We start from the raw sequence: 16,985 nt of genomic DNA, 5'->3' as shown, positions 1-16,985 counted from the left end.
TCTCGCATATATCCAATAGCCCAACCAGCGCACTAGCGATCGGGCGAGGTACCGCAGTCTTCCCCAGATCGAGTGTGGCGCTCACGCATCAAGCAGAGCTCACGATTACGCGCATCTCGATCCGTCGCCGCTCTGCCAGTTTATCTGCCGCACAAGCAACGTGAGGATTCCTAATTTGCATGCATCTCCTCACGCGTGGACGTGTCTGTGCCACACGCTGGAGTTGTTGTCGCATGGCATGTGTTTCGAAACCGGGATTCCAGCGTCGCGACGGCGTCAACCTGCCTAATCTCACTGGATACGATGGAGAAATTGCACCGTCGGTGTCGACACGCGCTACGTGGATGCTGCCGGAAAGGCTTAGAAGAAGCGGTACATGTACATGTGTATTCTCTATCAAGCATGTGATGCGCAGGAGGAGCGCACGTTGGCACGACGTGGCAGTCACGATCCTTTTGCTCGACGCGTTCCCCTTCTTCCGTTGAGAGCCAAGTCTACCTTCAATCGTTCTATGTATTCATATCCTGCCGCGAGTGCTGTCCAGTAAGGTCATGCATCGAATGTGTCTTTGCCTACTGTTGGATGACTTGCACCTCGAAGCAATGTTATCGGCACCTGTACCCGCCGAGAGCAATGCTGTTGATATCGTCGTCGCTTGCTGACGTGGCCCAGAGCAACATGTGAGGTGCCCGCTCGTGGTTACGACGAGAGTCTTCAGTCGGGATGTATCCGGGTTTGACGCTCAACAAGAAGTAGCCGTACGTCCTGCGTGAAGAATATCGGTGGATGCTCCCAGACGCCAGTGGTAATTCACAGGGTCAATACTTCTTTTTAGAGTGCAAGCTTAATGTTTGAGCCTTGATCCTTGCCATCCTTATCCAACAGTCCAGCAGGCCTTCTGGATGTGAGACTGGGATCCCGGTATTCGTTCAGCCTGGTGAGGAAAATGCCATTTCCGAGCCTCAAACAGTGCTGTTTGACCGTGCTCATCCTTCAAAACCCGGGCGTGTTCAATAATAGCATTGTCGCAACATGATCGGTCGTTGTTTCGTGTCATCAGATCAGGTTCACAACACCATCATTCACCCACCTCCAATATCGAAAGTATCACAGCCTCTCATGGTGATATTCTCATAGCAAAGCCACCTCCTTCTCCTCTTCTTCCATTTCAAAACACTGACAACCATCCTCTTGAGCTCCACGGGCCATCCAACAGCTTCCATGAGGAAGTACACTGTAGCATCCCTGCCATCGTCTGAGATGTCTGCTGTAGCCGCAGTAATCGTATTTTGATATCCCGGATTGGCTGCAATCCATCTTGCCATGACAGCACAGTACACGCTCCAAGAAGGTATGCTTGCCGTGTCCAGACGGGCTGTGAAGTCCGGTGAGACGTGGCGTTCGCTGAGGCTGGTAAGGAAGGCGGGAGGGCCATTTCTCATGGCATCTTCGAACGAGCGGGAAATGCGAATAAGTTCGGTAGCGACTTGGCTGTCGTCGATGTTGGTGCTGGCTTGCGACTCCGATGACGGGCTGGCCTCGCTGGGCTCGCTCTTGGTGATGGTGGGGCTGTCTGGGAGGAGGAGCGACAGCGAAGTCGTCTTGTCGTCCTGGCCGTCTTCGGGCATGTCGCGGTCGTACACTACTATCGTATCCTGCACATCATAGTAGTGAAGTCATTGATTGCTGTCGGAAGTTTCGCATAATCCTCCCACATGTGTGTCTAGTCTCTGTGAGGATCTGCCACACGTGCGAGCGGAAGGTGCTATGATCGGGCTACTCATCACCAACCACCAACTGCGGTCCTGTCGAGCCGTTCGTGTTCTTATTCGTTGCTCAATATACTTAACTTCAAGGCTGTAAGACGTAGTGCAAATTGCGGAGTGGTACATCGTTGCCAAACCCCAATCGTTCACTTCAGCAGTTCCCCATTGCGACTCGCAGCTTGTCTTTTCGTGGTAGGGTTCGCGGGCACATGTTCCAGACCGGTAAGGTCGAAAAGCGTTCTCACGCCCGGGTCGTGGGGGCGGTTTTCTGATCACCTTGCCTCGTCATCTCGTCGAGGTCGACGTCAAGTCTAAAGCGCGTTCTTCAGTATCGAGGTACATGCAATGAAAGAGGAGAAGAAACCACAAAACGGGAAGAAGTCACCGTCGTCGAGTTGCCAAGGGATCCCTCCCTGTGCCACAAGCTAGAATCGGAGCTTTGACGCGAAATGGACTTCACGTCGAGTCACATCTTTTCTCTAAGTCCGGCTATGTTTTGAGGCGCCCCTCATGCGTAGGGCGCAACAGCGCTGCGTTCGTATATAAAGGCACGGCACCTACCCGAGTGACAAGGCAAGTCTAAAGATACATGATTTTCCAAAGAGCTCTTCATTTTTCCAAGAACTCCCTTGCTAGGTACCACAAGATGCCTCTCCAGATTCTTCCTCTTCCCAGATCCGAGTTCGAACAGTACTACAATGTCTGCTGGACTGCCTTCGTGCCAGGGATCATGGACATGATGTGGCCCGATGGCCGCTCCAAAGAAGACATTGAATACTCCGTGGCGGGCATGCGACGAACGGACGAACGCTATCCAGGACGAATGCATTGCTTCAAAGTCATCGACACCGACCTTCCCGACACAGACCCATTCGATAAAGTCGTCGGCGTGAGCCATTGGAAGATATTCCCGCATGAAAGAAGCGAAGAGGAGTTGCAGAAGGAGAAGGAGCTGAGCGACAAAGACGATGAGCTATATCCCGATCCACCAGGCTACAACAAGACCGCCATGGAGGACTTTGGCGCATGTACCAAGGCATACAAGGACAAATACATCGGTCGGAGACCCTACATGTTATTGCAAGTGATTGGCACACGGGACGGACATCAGAGGCGAGGAGTGGGGGCTATTAGCATGAAATGGGGAACGGAGAAGGCGGATGAGCTGGGGCTACCGTTGTATTTGGAGGCGACGGCGAAGGGAGAGGGTCTCTACAGGAAATGGGGTTTTCAGGAGGTGGATGTCTTGCCATTCGATGCTAGGAAGCATGGATATCCGGATCCGCTTACACATCTTATCATGTTACGGCCACCACAGCAGAATGCTAAGCCTTGAGCGCCTGATAATCGCCCATCTGATATTTGCTCCTTTCACAACCACTGACCCACGCTGGACGTCTGACATTATCCCAATCGATGAAGGCGGCCGGCCCTTCTCCTTTACCAGACTACCGACGCCATCAACGACTCCGATTTCGAATACCTGTGCATTCGCAACTTCACAAGACCCCTTGTCAGCCGCCGAACCTGCGATCATCCCATTCCAGTACAAGGATAACGAACCTGAAGACCTGGCTTCAAGCTGGCTCTGTTCGAGCTTAGGGAAGGTGCTGTCCTGAAGCACTTGTTTTTCACATCTACACGGTTCCTTCCTTACTGACATATTAACTGCGACCAAGCATGATGACCCTAGTGCCGACGGGCGTGAGGCGAGAGGTAGAACGACTGTTACTATCAAAGACCCATTCGCGGACTCCAGGTCGATCTGACGATCCTTAGTGAAGTGAACGCGGAATAAGTAAGTATTCGTCACATGCCAAGACGCATCACATGCTTACGCCTAGCGAGTCTCGATTAAGGTTTGACAGGGGCTTCGAGTCCGCGTTTGCACTGCGTTTGTCACATCTACTTCACAGCCTGCTCTCACCTTCAAAGACTTCACACCACACACACCGAGTCAACCACCAAACATAGCTCCACTTGCGCCTCCAAGCGACCCACCCGCAGACATGACGCAACTTCAAGATTGCATCGCAAGGTCAGCGGCGTCCAACGGCGTCGCCTCCTTGACGATGAAATATGCTGACTGGAGTCACAGCATGTACGCCACCGGCGACTACTCTGACCTCACCGTCAAATGCGAGTCAAGAGAGTGGACGGCAAGTACGCCAGTGCCGACCATCGTCAGCTACTAACATCCTGAGGATAGGCTAAAGACGATGTCATCGAGATCCACAGCTCTGCGGAAGTCGTAAACGCGATGATCAAATTCTTCTACCGAGGCACCTACAGCGACGACTGGTGCAAATTGCCTCAAGCTGAGTGCGGACCCATGGCCTTCAACCTCAATATGTTCAGCGCGGCGGACCTGTACGACATCCCAGGCTTGGGACAGCTCGCTAAGACCAAGCTACTGTCGCGGCTAGAGGAGATGGCCGATGTTCAAGACTTCCGCAGCACCATCATATTGATGTACCAAGACGGTGAGTTGCCCTTTGACTCAGCCGCAATACGCGGGAAGGTCATCGAATTAGCCATACGTGAGCACTGTGGGTCCGTGGACCCCGTTACTGGCGCTGTCGAGGATTCGGCCATCGACGACCTCATGGAAGATTTCCCAGTCTTCGGCAAGGACCTACTCGTGGCATTCGTGGAGCGCTTCACGCTGTTGCGTGAAGACGCCGAAAAGCGGAAGCAATCTCTCGAGCAACGCGCGAGGGTACTCACATATGAGCGACTGCAGCATGAAGCCGAAATTGAGCTGAGTCTCAAAGAACTCGAGAAACAACGAGCCGAGGCTACTCAACGCCAAGACGAGTCCCTCCAACACTTCCGTGACCAAACCATGGAGCTTGAAAAGAAAGGTAAGTCCAGCGAGAAGAAGGAAGCGGATTTGGTGAAGCGGGAGACGAGTATCGAGCAGAAGGAAGCGGATATGGTGAAGTGGCAGATGTGTCTCGAGCAGAAGGAAGCGGATTCGGTGAAGTGGCAGACGAGCATCAATCAGAAGGAGGCGGATTTGGTGAAGCGGGAGACGGGCATCGAACAGAGAGAGGAGATTTACACGCGTTGGTACAGCGGTGGCGAACTTTTCCCGAAGATAGAGTGTCAGGAGTGCGGCTGCATCTTCGTCGTCATCGATGAGAAGACGGCAATCGAGTCACTCCACTGTCCTCTTTGCAAGACGAACAGGGAACCGGAGCGTCACTCGCGCTGGACGAAGCTGAAGTCGCTGTTCTCCAAGTAACAGACTTGCGGAGAGTGGAACGGGTGGACTTCCTTCCGAATGGCTTGAAAGTGCGATACTGATAGCTGAGCTACATACGGTGGATGAGCTACTGGGATGGAGGCCAGAATAGCGCGACAAAGATGGATATATTCCGTCAAAATTCAACAAAGTTGAGCTTATCTCAGAATTCACTCACATGCCGAGACTGTCACAAGCTCACTCCTGCCCAGCTCGTTTCAATTTAAGGTTTGCCAAGACGCTCGTTTGTCTCCCCAAGAGCTAGTTTTCCACGGCCTTCCGTCTTCTGATCTTCATCACACAACACCATCTCCAAAATGCCAGCGGTCGAGCAGTGGAGGAAAGCAGCTGACGCTGCCGGGCCAAGTCGCCGGTCACTACTCAGAGGCATCAACAGGTAAACGCCGCATGTGCCAAATTTGATTGCGAGTTTAGCTGACGCTGCTGGTAGTCTGTACAAGACCCGAGACTACAGCGACCTGGTCATCAAGTGCGGGTCTCGAGAATGGGCAGTACAGAGGGCATTGTGTGCACCCAATCCACGTTCTTTGCGAAGGCGTGCAAGCGAGAGTGGCAGGTAAAGCAGTGCCTGAGATTGAAGACCACAGCATACACTTATCTAACTAACCTCAAGCATGAGACCAAAGACGCCGTCATCGAACTTCACCACGAGCATGAGGATGTTATCGACCAACTTGTCGAATACCTCTACACCTCCGAGTATGACGACGAGTTGAGCATGACTTCCCACAGTCCGCACGGCCCTATGCATTTCGACGTGAAGATGTACACCGCAGCCGACAAACTAGACATCCCCGACCTGGCCGACCTTGCCGTCGAGAAGTTCATCGCTCGAGCCGAGCGCTACACTGGCGAGAAGGACTTCTACGGCGCCGTGCACGAGCTGCACAAGGAAGCTCCAGATACGGCCACGAAAATGCGAGACGCGATCGTCACAGCGACCATCCGGGATGCTCACGTGCTGTTCCAAAAGGACCTCGACAGTCTCGTCGCCGACAAAAACTTTCAGCGCCTGGTCTGCGACGTCCCGGCATTCGGCATGGAGGTCGTCATGGAGCTTTCGATGAGAGTCGAGGAGAAGAGCGAGGGATTGAGGGCACTGAAGGCACATTTCAAGGACAGTGAGACCTGGCATTGCGGGAATTGCGAGGTGAATTTCCACGTCACCAACTTCAGCAAAACTCACTGCATGCGTTGCCCATGCTGCCAGAAAGATGGCCTTTCCATGATTCATCGATCCATGTCGACGTGATGATGTGATCGATTTGCTGGATAGACGGAAGGCTCCTTACTATGGATAAAAGTCTCCACAATGGAACAACTTCAGAACGAGTGCTGCCCATGAAGTAGATTGCTAGATACGTGAAGGGAATGACAAAGCCATTGACGTTTTTGCATCCCGTCTGTGGCAAGCAGCATCCTCATAGTATCTGGTAAGTATCAAGCTTTCTCACGCATGCTTACCTTCGTACCTGTGTGGGAAATCGAGAAGTCTGTGAACGACATTAGATAAAGGGACAGCGAAGCGCACATGCATTACACTCCTTTACCCCAAAGAACGGGCAGCTTTCTCGATGATCGGTCCCAGAAAGTGAAATTATTCCTACAGCTTCACGGCTCCATCGTGAAATCACATTGAACAAGAATTCACTTACAAGCCAAGACTGTCACATGCTCGCTCCAAGCCCGTATAAGGTTTAAGGTTCGACAGGGGCAGGGTCGCGCTTGCCGACGCTCGCTGTTCCCGTTTGCAAACTTCAAAATCTCAAGTCCACCTTCTCGCACACTCCACGCCCAGATCAACAGAGAAATGTCCTCCACAAGCTCCGCAAAGACCTCATCGAATCGCAAGACATTGATTAACGGAATTGCAGGTGGTGTTTCTCTTCAAGCTCCAAGTGCGACATCTGCTGACGAACCTCCAGCCTCTACCAAAGTGATTGGAACTGCGACCTCATCATCAAAGGCGGGTCGGAGAAGGAGTGGAAGGCGCACACCATCATTGTCTGTCTTCAGTCAGACGTCTTCAAGAAAGCGTGCAAACCCGAGTGGCAGGTGAGAGATGCCGACAATACCTCCTCGCCAACACCAACAGCTTCCACTGACACTTCTCCGTCGCCGAAGAAGGACTCGAAGCAGAGTGTGATCGACCTCAGCGACGAGCGGGACTTCATCATTGAGCAACTCGTTCGGTTCCTCTATCTCGCCACATACGACACCGCATTCTGCAAGAAGACTGATAGCCCTTTGGGTCCGATGCAATTCAACCTCAAGATGTTCATCGCTGCCGACAAGTATGATGTTCCTGACTTCGCCGACTACGCCAAGAAGAAGTTCCTGTCCGAGCTCGACAAAGTCGATAGCCCGGCCGAAGAGCAAGACTTCATCCGTGCAGTGAAAGAACTATACAAAGCAGGCCCGACCAGCGCCGCCGAGCTACGAGCCAAAGCAGTCGAGGCGGGTACCTCGAACGCGCACATCCTGCTCGAGAACGGACTCAAGATGTCCAGTAAGAGCAAAGGAGACGACCTCACGTTCCACCGACTCATTCGAGACTTCCCCGATTTCGGTGATCCTATTGTGCTCACGCTTTCCGTGGCTTTTGCTGAGAAGAAGAAGAGCTTTACCAGCACTTTGATGTGCCGCTGTGACGCCTGTCGAAACCAGTTCAACATGACGTGGGTTCGAAACGACGTCAAGGTGTACTGTCCAGTTTGCAGAGAGCCAGCGAGGAGGCTGTATTGATGAGAGCACCATACCCAGGAGAAAAACCTCAGGAAGGGACTGCGAGGAAGGGGAGCGGCACGATTCGGCTTGAAGAGCGTACGATCAGAAGTATTCAGACGTAGCAAGCCTTTCAGACTTATGAGGGCATGCTGTATAAGCGAGGGCTCCAGTTGGGAAGCGATGAGTGAGTTCTATCAGATCAATCAGGAGGATCAAGACAGCTTCTTTCCCGCACCCACCAGCATTCATTCCCCTTGCCTCACACACAGCTTCAGTCCAATATCGGCAAAACTTGAGAAGTTCAAACATACCTTCTTCCCAACACAGAGAACCCGTTGAACTTCTTAACATAAAAAGGCATCAACAATAATACAGAATCCATAATCACCCTCACGCCCAGCCCCAACAAGCCAAGCTCGACGCTACGCTCCACTCCTTCCGCATTCGGCAAGTCACACATGTACGCATCATAATGAGAAGACTTTCCACAACATCGCCAAAATCCGTGGCTCCACATCCCACTACACTCGCCGAAGGCGACTACAGTCACACCGTCTCTTCAAACCCCCAAGATCTCGCATACATCTTGCATGCGATCGACACCAATGCAGGAATCCAAGATCCTGGCACAGAGGAAAGCATTGACGTTTCCTGTCCGGCATTGATGGCCCGGTGGTCGCGTGCTGCATCGAGCCGCCTGTCTAGTACGAGATCATCGTTTGGACGAATTGGAATTGTCGAGGAGTGGTGTGAAGGTTCTTGGTCGAGTGTCGCTTCAATGTTGCCACGGACTAACATCCTTGCAGTCTGGAACAGACTTAGTTTGGGACCATGAACAGTGCGTCGTTGTCTGGAGGGTATCCTCGCATGTACGTCAAGCTGATCGATGGCAAGGCTCACCGACGGCATCATCGATGTCGACATCTCATTCGAACATGAGGGGAGACGGGGAGATGTAGTCATTGTTGCGTACGATTTATGATCTTCATAGCCGGAAGACTGAGGTCTGGAGAAAGACATATAAACCACGACGATTAGCCACTCATTTCCATTCTCTCCAGCATCCAAAATCCAGCAGACTAAATCCATCAACACTCCCAAGTAACCCAAACCAACCTCATCAACACCAACCTCCAGTCCCACCAACAATGTCCGACTACAAGCCAACCGGTACGCAGCTATCCCATTGCCTCCTCCATCTTCAACCCCATCCCCCTATCCCTTAACCCCCCCATCCTAACTACCCCACTAACTCTCACCCTCCCAGAAAACGACGGCCTCCGCAAAGACGGCCAACCAGACCAACGCGTAGCCCAAGACTCCTTCGCCCATGGCAAAGTCGACCCCGTCGAAGCCGGCAAAAAAGGTGGTGCCCAAGGCGGCTCTCAGGGCGGACAGTCCGTCGGCGATAACCAAGGCGCTGCGCACCAGGGCGGTGAGGGATTGCGGAAGGACGGACAGCCGGATCAGAGGTTGAAGCAGAATCAGGAGTAGAGTACAATGCTACGCACTTTGATGTGGCATGCTTCGTACCTGCTCGAGATGTCTTGGGGAGATGAGATGAGAGCAAATGTGTACAAGCCTTCCAATGAGAATTGTGACGCTGTGACTTCTATACCTCAAATACACAAAGACGCGAGCGAATACATTTTCCCAAAAACTCCTCTCGCAATGACCAAACCACTCGACATCCCAGACCGTTCAATTCCATTCCATCCATCACATCCATTCCATCCATCACATCCATTCCATCCCTCATCCTCCTTTCCTCCCCTTCACATGAGATCTCAAAACAGGGGGTGACAAACCAAGAAGAAGGGGTAGTAAGTATTACAAGAAAACAGCGATCGAAGGGGGGTATTTTGATCAAAATCACCCACACATCCAGCAGCACACAAAACTCCCTTCCAAACGGAAACAAAGCGCCTCAGTAAATGCGTACCTCGGACTCTGCTTTCGACAGGAACCCCTATGCCTTCGCCAACCACTTGAGCACCTCCTCCTTCTCGTCCACCGGCAGCATGCTCAGCACCTGCGCCACACCCTTCAGACCGCCCGACTTGTGGCTGCGCATGAGCGCCGCGACGTCGTACGCGATGGCGTCCGTCTTCATCGCCTCGATCTTGTCCGCGATCGTCTTGCGGTTCTCTTCGAACCACACCGCCACCGACATGTCGTCGGTGCTGTACTTGGGCAGGCTGGACCACGACTCGAGGATCTTGAGAATGTTGGTTCGGCTGACGAGCTCCTTGGACTGCGACGTGGCGATGCGCTTGAGGACGTATTCCTCGTTGAGACGGCGGCGCAGACGCCAGTAGAAGAAGCGGCGGGCCTGGGACCACTGCAGTGGCATGCGGATCGTGTCCTTGGCCTTCATGCGACCAGCACGGTCGTGGAGGTCGGCGTACTGCAGGGAGACTTGGAGGTAAACTGGCAGAAGCAAGTTCTCGCGCTCGGTCATCTTGGCTTGAACCTCCTTCTGTTGCTCAGGAGTGAGGCTCTTGTCTTGTGATCGGCGCTTGAGTTCGCCGTAGGTCTGGTCGAGGCGTGCCATGGTCTCAAGCTGTCGCTCCTTGCGGTACTTGATTCCAACGATACCCTCTGGCTCGAGGACACCACCACGAGCATCCTCGTCGGCGTACATCTCCATCATCTCTGGGTTGATGGTGGGGTCGACGACGACCTATATAATTATTAGCATGACCATAGACATCATCAAGAGGAATGTCAAACTTACCCATGAACCACCACGAAGTTCACCGAACGGCGGAATGTAGATGAACACTGGCTGCTCATACTTGACGAGCGCATCGACAATGTACGATCCATACTTCAGGACCTCGTTGTACATGTCACGCTGTCCACCAGAGAAACCTCTCCAGTTGGCCAGAATCATCAATGGCAGCTGCTCACCATTGTTGAAGTCGCGAATGGCCTGTGCAGTCTTGAAGGCACTGTTGGGGTACCACACCCCACCGGCCTCGTTGGTGACCTGCTCGATGGAGTCGGGGTTGGCGGGGTCGGCAGGCGAGACGTTCTCAACTGAGCGAGTCTCAACACCAATAACACCGACTGGGATACCGCCAAGACGAGCACGACCAACAACGACAGTGCGAGCCCATCCGCCAAGAGCCTCCTCGAAGGAGTCCTTGTCGAAAAGACCGCTCTTGAAGCCGTCAGCAGTCTCTTGACCAGCGATGAGGTGGCGCACATCGTAAGGAGCCTTCTGAGGTGGGAAGAAGGTAACCTCACGGTCCCAGGTGTCGGCGGAAGGCGAGATTGGCACTGGAGCGCCCTTCTTCTCCGGAACAAACGACATCCACTTGACGATCTTGGAGACACCCTCAAAGTCGTCGTTGGCAGTCATGTGCGAAACACCGTTCTTGTACATGATCTGAGTGCCACCAAGCTGCAAGTTGGAGGTGTAGACCTCACGACCCAAGAGCTTGTTGATGGCGGGAGCACCAGTGAGGATGATGGGCTGGCCTTCGATTTGGATCGCACGTTGGCCGAGACGGACAAGGTAGGCACCAATACCGACGGAACGGCAGGTGACGAGCGTGCAAGTGAAAATGTCCTCGTACGCACGAGAAGTCTCACCAGCGATGAGACCAGAACCCTTCAAACACTCAACACCGAGACCCTCCTCAGCACCAACGATAGTGGTGATCTGGTGTCGAGTCTCGTTGCCGACCTTGATCTCCTTGGTGATGACGTGCTTGAGCGCGCCATCCTCGAAGCGAGCCTTCTTCTCAGGAGTGAGGTAGAGGTAGTCGAAGCCAGCCTCCTGTCGGTTGGGATCCTTCCAGGCGACGGAAAAGTGTGGAATAAGCTCCTCAGCCATACCAATGCGAGCACCAGAGTTGGCAGACAGGTAAATGCGAGGAATGCCCAGCTTGCGGGCAAGCTCCGAGCATTTGTGGAAGAACCTGTCTTCCTGAGGACCGAACGAACCAATCTTGTGGGTGATATCGTTGGCAATGATGATGAAGCGACGGCCACGTGGGTACTCGGGAGTCTTGGCTGTTACAATCCAACCGATCATACCGATGGTGTTGGCGCCAGGCTCGCGGTTGACCTCGGCCAGGTTGTCGTTGTCGTCAATGACAAGCTCGTTGTACTCAATGCACTCGCCCTTGACTGGTTGCTTCTCCTTCATGCCAGGGTGCTGAGCAGCGATGGAGTTCCACTCATTCTCAATGGCCTGGCGGAACAGCTCTGGGAAATCGTAGACGTACTGCGTACCCATGATGTGAGCCTTGTATCGCTTGGGCTGGAGAGCGCCCTTGGTCTCGTAAGGAGTGGTGACTGGACGCAAGTGCATGGAGCCAATCTTGGTGGTGCCACCAATGCTGTGGAAGAGCCACTCGTTGGTCTTGTCACTCTTGCGCTCCTCGTAAAGCTCGACCTGGATGATGTATCCAGAAGTGTTGGTGATGTTGACGCGCATTGGGAACGGAGCGCCGGTCTCTGGGTTGGTGCAAATGAGACGGATCTCAGCACCAGTGACACGCAATCTCCATGCACGACGGCCGAAGCGGTCCAAGAAACCCCCGAGAGCCTCCTCGACCTCCTTGGGCTCGAGAGGGAAGACAGTCGAGAAGTTGATGAAGATGTGGTTCATATCAGAGCCGTTGTTGCCAACAATCTCCATGGCATCCAGGATGTCGGTCATGAGACGATCAGCCTCAGACACCATGTACTCGGTAGTTGGGATGTCCTCGCGGAGATGGCCAGGACGGACGGTGGCACGAGTGAAGTAACGCTTGTCAGAATCGGCGTTCTTGCCAATCGCCTCGTACATGTGGATGTTGCGGTTTTCAGTGAAGACTGGCCTGATGTTGAACTTGGACAGACGTCCAAGCTCAAGCTGGAAGGCAAGGGCTGGCTCGATGTGACGGATGCTGCTGTCTTCCTCGTAGGTCGGGCCACGGAAAGTGTAGTAGCCTGGGTATGTGCCATCCTGGTGACCGCAGATGAATGTCAGACGGCGAACGCGGCGGGCGAGCAGCTCCTCCTTGTATTCCTTGACGATTGGGATGAGGCGGGAGAGGATCTCCTTGTCATCGGTGCTCTCAGAGTCGCGGACAGCGACGTTGCACACGGCAGTCAGCTCATCCTCGCTCTCAATCTTGGGCGTCTGACCAGCACGTCTCTTAGAGAGGTCAGCCATAAGAGTGCCTCCCGCGTCCGCCTTGCTCTTATGTCCGGCAGCGACGGGGAATGACTCGAGGGCCTTCATGAGGTACTCGTCGGCCTCGTCAATGAACGGCACCGGAACGACTGCACCACGACGTGGCTGCTCGGCACCACCAACTTCACGGCCAATGTAGCTCATGTCGCTGATGGAGTGCACACGACCGAAGCCCTCAGCTGGGGTGCCAGGGGTCGATGGGTGTGATGACGAGATTGGCAGACCAAACTCGGAGTCTCCAACCTTCCTAAGGGAGAAGTCCCAAGCAAGGACGTACGGCACGTCGTTGTCGGCAAGGTACTCAATCGTCTTGAGAGTGTACGCACGGTAGGCGCGGCGGGTGTAGACCTCGAGAGCAGCGAGGGAGACCCATGGATCCTGGTGAACGAAGAAGTGTGGCAGCACATCGAAGACGGTGTACTTGGAGTCCACAACCTCCTTGATCACATCGTAGTTGGGCTCTCTGTGGTCCCAACCGCTCTCACCGTAGCGAGACTCGAGAACGGCAGAGCGCAGGATGTGCTCCATCTGTGAAGTACGCTCCTCAAGCGATGGCATAGCGCACTGGATGAGCAGCTCACGAGCCTTGAGTGCAACCTTTGCGGTAGCACGGCCCTCAAGCTCCGCAAGCTTCTGAAGAGCTGGACGGAAGTACTTGGCGACATTACCGACACCAGGCTGGTTTGGTCGGTAGGCGTGGAGCAGAGCAACAACGAGGTTGTTCTTGGGGCTGGCCCTGGTGTGAGAGAGCACATTCTGGACAACGCTGGCGACCTTGTCCTTGTTGGCGTCACGAAGGGACAGGATGACCTCCTCATCACGGTTCTGGCGCGCAGAGAAAATGTTCTCGACGTTGTAGTACTGGTCGAAGAGGGTGATAACCTCAGCGAACTCGTGTGCCTTCAAGCCATCCTCGTACTTGGCGATGATGTCGGTCAGGGGAGTCAAAGAAGCACGGAGAAGCTCAGCATCGCCCGCAGAGACGTTCTCCGCAAGGAAGCGGTCAAACGCTTTGCGCAATTGACGTGCTGGGAACTCAGCCTTTCTGCTGTGAGCACGCTCAACGATCTGCTCGAAACCAGCGTCAAGCTTCTGTGGCATACGCGAGTGGAGGGCAGATGCCTGGGCATTCCATTCACCATATGGCAGTTCGTGGTCGCGGAGAACAGCAACGAATTCCTTGAGCGTCTGGTTCATGATGACCTGGTTGTCGTAACCCTGGAGGATGGCCAGGAGGACACCCTTGAGGAAGGCGAATCGCTGCGGTGGCTTGGTACCGAGGACGACTGGGGTGCCCATATCTGGGAGCTGTCCAAGGAATGGCTGAGCAGACTTGACCTTGGTTGGGTCGTCCAGAGCCAAGATACCGAGAATGTCACCAGCCTCGAGAGTCGCGCCTGGCTGCTTGATGAGGTTGACGATACCGTCTTCTTGAGCGATCAAAGGCATGTACATCTTCATGACTTCGACCTCAGCGAAAGCCTGGCCCTTCTTGACGTGCTCGCCGTTCTCAACAGAGTACTTGACGAGCTTACCGGGCGAAGGTGTCCTGAGCTGAGTTGGGTCGTTCTCCTGCTCGAGCAAGCAGGTCTTGCCGTCAACAGACATGCGGACAGCGCCAACTTCCTCCTTCCAGTAGACGTTGTGCGAGCGTCCACCGAGAAGCACTAGCAGACCACCGTCTGAGAGGGCTCGGATACCCACAAGCGCCTTGCTGCCGTTGATGAAGAGAGTGTAGGTGTCGCCGCTGGATCGAGTCGCGGTAAACTTGTACTTCATGCCCTCGTAGATGAACTCGATGGGGAAGACGGTCTTGAGGATGTCCTTGCTAGGGACTTGACCCTTCTCAAGGCCAGTCCTGTACTCGTTCAGGCAAGCCTCGCTGGCGACGTGTGCCTTGGTGACAGCACCGCAGATAACAGCAATCATGGGGTCTGGTCGTTCGGCTGTCAGTCTCTTGCTGATCAGCTCGTCGAGCCATCCCGTAGTGATCGTGTTCTCCTCGAAAGCTGGAGTCTCCAACAACTTGATGAGGTATTCGACCGTTGTCCTGAAGTCACCACGAATGCTCAGCTCTTTCAAAGCAACAACCATGTGCTTTCGGGATGCCTGTCTGTTCTCGCCGTATGCAAAAATGTGACCGAACTGCGAATCGGAGAAGTTGTGGATGGCGGATGCAGCACCGACGGAGAAGTAGCCCCAGACGTTCGAGGAAGACCTGAAGTTCAGTTCGTGCATAGTACCAGAAGATGGCTTGAAGCCCTCGCCTGGATCTTCGGAAGTGATACGGCAAGCCGTGCAGTGGCCCTTTGGCATCGGTCGGCGCTGGTGCGTGGCGCTGTTCTCCTTCTCGAAGTTGAAGTCGATCTGGGTGCTGGTGTGAGGGTCCGCGCCGTAGAGCAAGCGAATGTCACGGATGCGGTGGAGTGGAATACCCATGGCAACCATGAGCTGGGCGGCTGGGATGTTGACGCCTGAGACCATCTCAGTGGTTGGATGCTCGACCTGAAGACGGGGGTTCAGTTCCAAAAAGTAGAACTTGTCGTCCGAGTGCGAGTAGAGATATTCGACAGTACCGGCTGAGACGTATCCCACCAGTCTGCCGAGCGACACAGCAGCGTCTGCCATGTGCTGAAAGGTCTTCTGAGGGGCAATGGTGACGGGAGCCTCCTCGATAATTTTCTGATGTCTTCGCTGCACCGAACAGTCACGGCCGAAGATGGAGATGTTGTTGCCGTACTGATCTGCCAGCAGCTGCACCTCCAGATGTCTTGCATTGCCAGCGAGCTTCATGATGAAGATGGGCGAGCCAGGAATTTCACTGGCAGCAGCCTTGTATAGTGCCTCGAAGCTCTCCTCGTCTTCGACCTTTCGGATACCCTTTCCACCACCTCCTTCTGAAGCCTTGACCATGACGGGGAATCCAATCTTCTTGGCTGCCGCGAGACCTTCAGCGACATTGTTGACGCAGCCCTTTTGGTAGATATCGTCGGCGACAGTCACAATGTTTTTGTCGTCGACCTCGACCTCGTCAACGCCGGTTCCGGACCATGGGATACAGGGCACATTGGCGTGCTGGGCGACGATCGTGGAGGAGATCTTGTCACCGAGCGATCGCATAGCCGAGCCAGGGGGACCGATAAAGACAATCTTCTTCGGTGATGCTGCGAGGGATTCGGGGAGCTTTGGGTTTTCAGAGGCGTGTCCCCTATTGTCGAGTGTCAGCTGCTTGACTTTCTCTCACCATTGTCTCCTCACTGTCCAACTCACCATCCTGCCCACACGGCGTGCACGTTCATACGCTCCGCAATGTCGACGATGAGCTCCACGTTGGCGTAGTTGTTGTTGTTGGTGCCACCGGGCACTTCAACGTACTGGTCCGCCATCCTGATGTAGTCGGCGTTGGCGCCCAAATCCTCGGGCGTGGCCATCACAGTGAACTGGATGGCCCGCTCGTCGCCAAACGTCTCGTAGGCCCATTTCCGTACTGATCGGATTTCCTTGACGGCCGCAATACCGTTGTTCGCAATCAGGACCTGTGCTGACCATCAGCTCCTCGCTCAGCGGGCAGAAATTTGCCAAGAAGTGGATTGTGAGCGGTATAGCTTTGCATTTCACAAATTTGCCGCCGCCGCCGCCAGCTGGAATGGAATGGAGGGGTTAAACGTACGTTGGTAATGACAGTGTGCCCATCATGTGCTTGCACAAAGTCCTTCACTTTGGTGGGAGGCGCCTTATTGAGCGCGTTGCCCCCAATGAAGTGGGAGGCCAGGTTGTACTTGGCGGCATAGCTGCTGGGATAGCCATTTGCGTGGCCATTGACCTTGGCCGCTCCTCCGACTGCGTCGGCCATGTTCGCAGTCGTGCCGTAGAAAGTGGTTAGGAGCTGGGATGGGAGAAAGTTGGAGGGAAAGGCCTGGGGGAAGAAGCTGGGCTGGTGATGATGTCGGTGCGGTGAGCAAAAGCCAAGTCCTAGGTGGCCGATCAGCGCCCACTTGCTCGACTCCCTGAAAGAAGGAGCGAATCTGGC

The 16,985-nt window shown here is 54.2% G+C and overlaps 6 protein-coding genes across 6 annotated transcripts; 4 read left to right on the top strand and 2 right to left on the bottom strand.

The window, feature by feature from the left end:
- Nucleotides 1–1,082: 1,082 nt before the first annotated feature.
- Nucleotides 1,083–1,628, bottom strand: M409DRAFT_24320 (uncharacterized protein; the record flags this gene model as incomplete). The annotated part of the gene is made up of 1 exon (XM_033807191.1): nucleotides 1,083–1,628. The coding sequence occupies one exon, from the start codon at nucleotides 1,626–1,628 to the stop codon at nucleotides 1,083–1,085; it is 546 nt and encodes a 181-aa protein (XP_033666359.1).
- A 784-nt stretch (nucleotides 1,629–2,412) lies between these two features.
- Nucleotides 2,413–3,102, top strand: M409DRAFT_24319 (uncharacterized protein; the record flags this gene model as incomplete). Its single annotated transcript, XM_033807190.1, has 1 exon — nucleotides 2,413–3,102. One exon carries the CDS (start codon nucleotides 2,413–2,415, stop codon nucleotides 3,100–3,102), a length of 690 nt encoding a protein of 229 aa, XP_033666358.1.
- A 673-nt stretch (nucleotides 3,103–3,775) lies between these two features.
- On the top strand, nucleotides 3,776–5,013 carry M409DRAFT_24318 (uncharacterized protein; the record flags this gene model as incomplete). The annotated part of the gene is made up of 2 exons (XM_033807189.1): nucleotides 3,776–3,949; nucleotides 3,976–5,013. The coding sequence occupies 2 exons, from the start codon at nucleotides 3,776–3,778 to the stop codon at nucleotides 5,011–5,013; spliced, it is 1,212 nt and encodes a 403-aa protein (XP_033666357.1).
- A 317-nt stretch (nucleotides 5,014–5,330) lies between these two features.
- M409DRAFT_24317 (uncharacterized protein) lies at nucleotides 5,331–7,779 on the top strand (the record flags this gene model as incomplete). The annotated part of the gene is made up of 4 exons (XM_033807188.1): nucleotides 5,331–5,410; nucleotides 5,465–5,525; nucleotides 5,648–6,282; nucleotides 6,960–7,779. 4 exons carry the CDS (start codon nucleotides 5,331–5,333, stop codon nucleotides 7,777–7,779), a joined length of 1,596 nt encoding a protein of 531 aa, XP_033666356.1.
- Nucleotides 7,780–8,909: 1,130 nt separating this feature from the next.
- Nucleotides 8,910–9,255, top strand: M409DRAFT_24316 (uncharacterized protein; the record flags this gene model as incomplete). Its single annotated transcript, XM_033807187.1, has 2 exons — nucleotides 8,910–8,931; nucleotides 9,029–9,255. 2 exons carry the CDS (start codon nucleotides 8,910–8,912, stop codon nucleotides 9,253–9,255), a joined length of 249 nt encoding a protein of 82 aa, XP_033666355.1.
- A 475-nt stretch (nucleotides 9,256–9,730) lies between these two features.
- On the bottom strand, nucleotides 9,731–16,808 carry M409DRAFT_24315 (uncharacterized protein; the record flags this gene model as incomplete). Its single annotated transcript, XM_033807186.1, has 4 exons — nucleotides 9,731–10,444; nucleotides 10,499–16,163; nucleotides 16,226–16,491; nucleotides 16,626–16,808. 4 exons carry the CDS (start codon nucleotides 16,806–16,808, stop codon nucleotides 9,731–9,733), a joined length of 6,828 nt encoding a protein of 2,275 aa, XP_033666354.1.
- Between the last annotated feature and the right edge of the window lie 177 nt (nucleotides 16,809–16,985).

The sequence above is a fragment of the Zasmidium cellare genome, assembly GCF_010093935.1.
Source record: "Zasmidium cellare ATCC 36951 unplaced genomic scaffold M409scaffold_22, whole genome shotgun sequence".
In the NCBI taxonomy this organism is placed as follows: domain Eukaryota; kingdom Fungi; phylum Ascomycota; class Dothideomycetes; order Mycosphaerellales; family Mycosphaerellaceae; genus Zasmidium; species Zasmidium cellare.
This window is presented reverse-complemented; position numbering and strand designations above follow the sequence as displayed.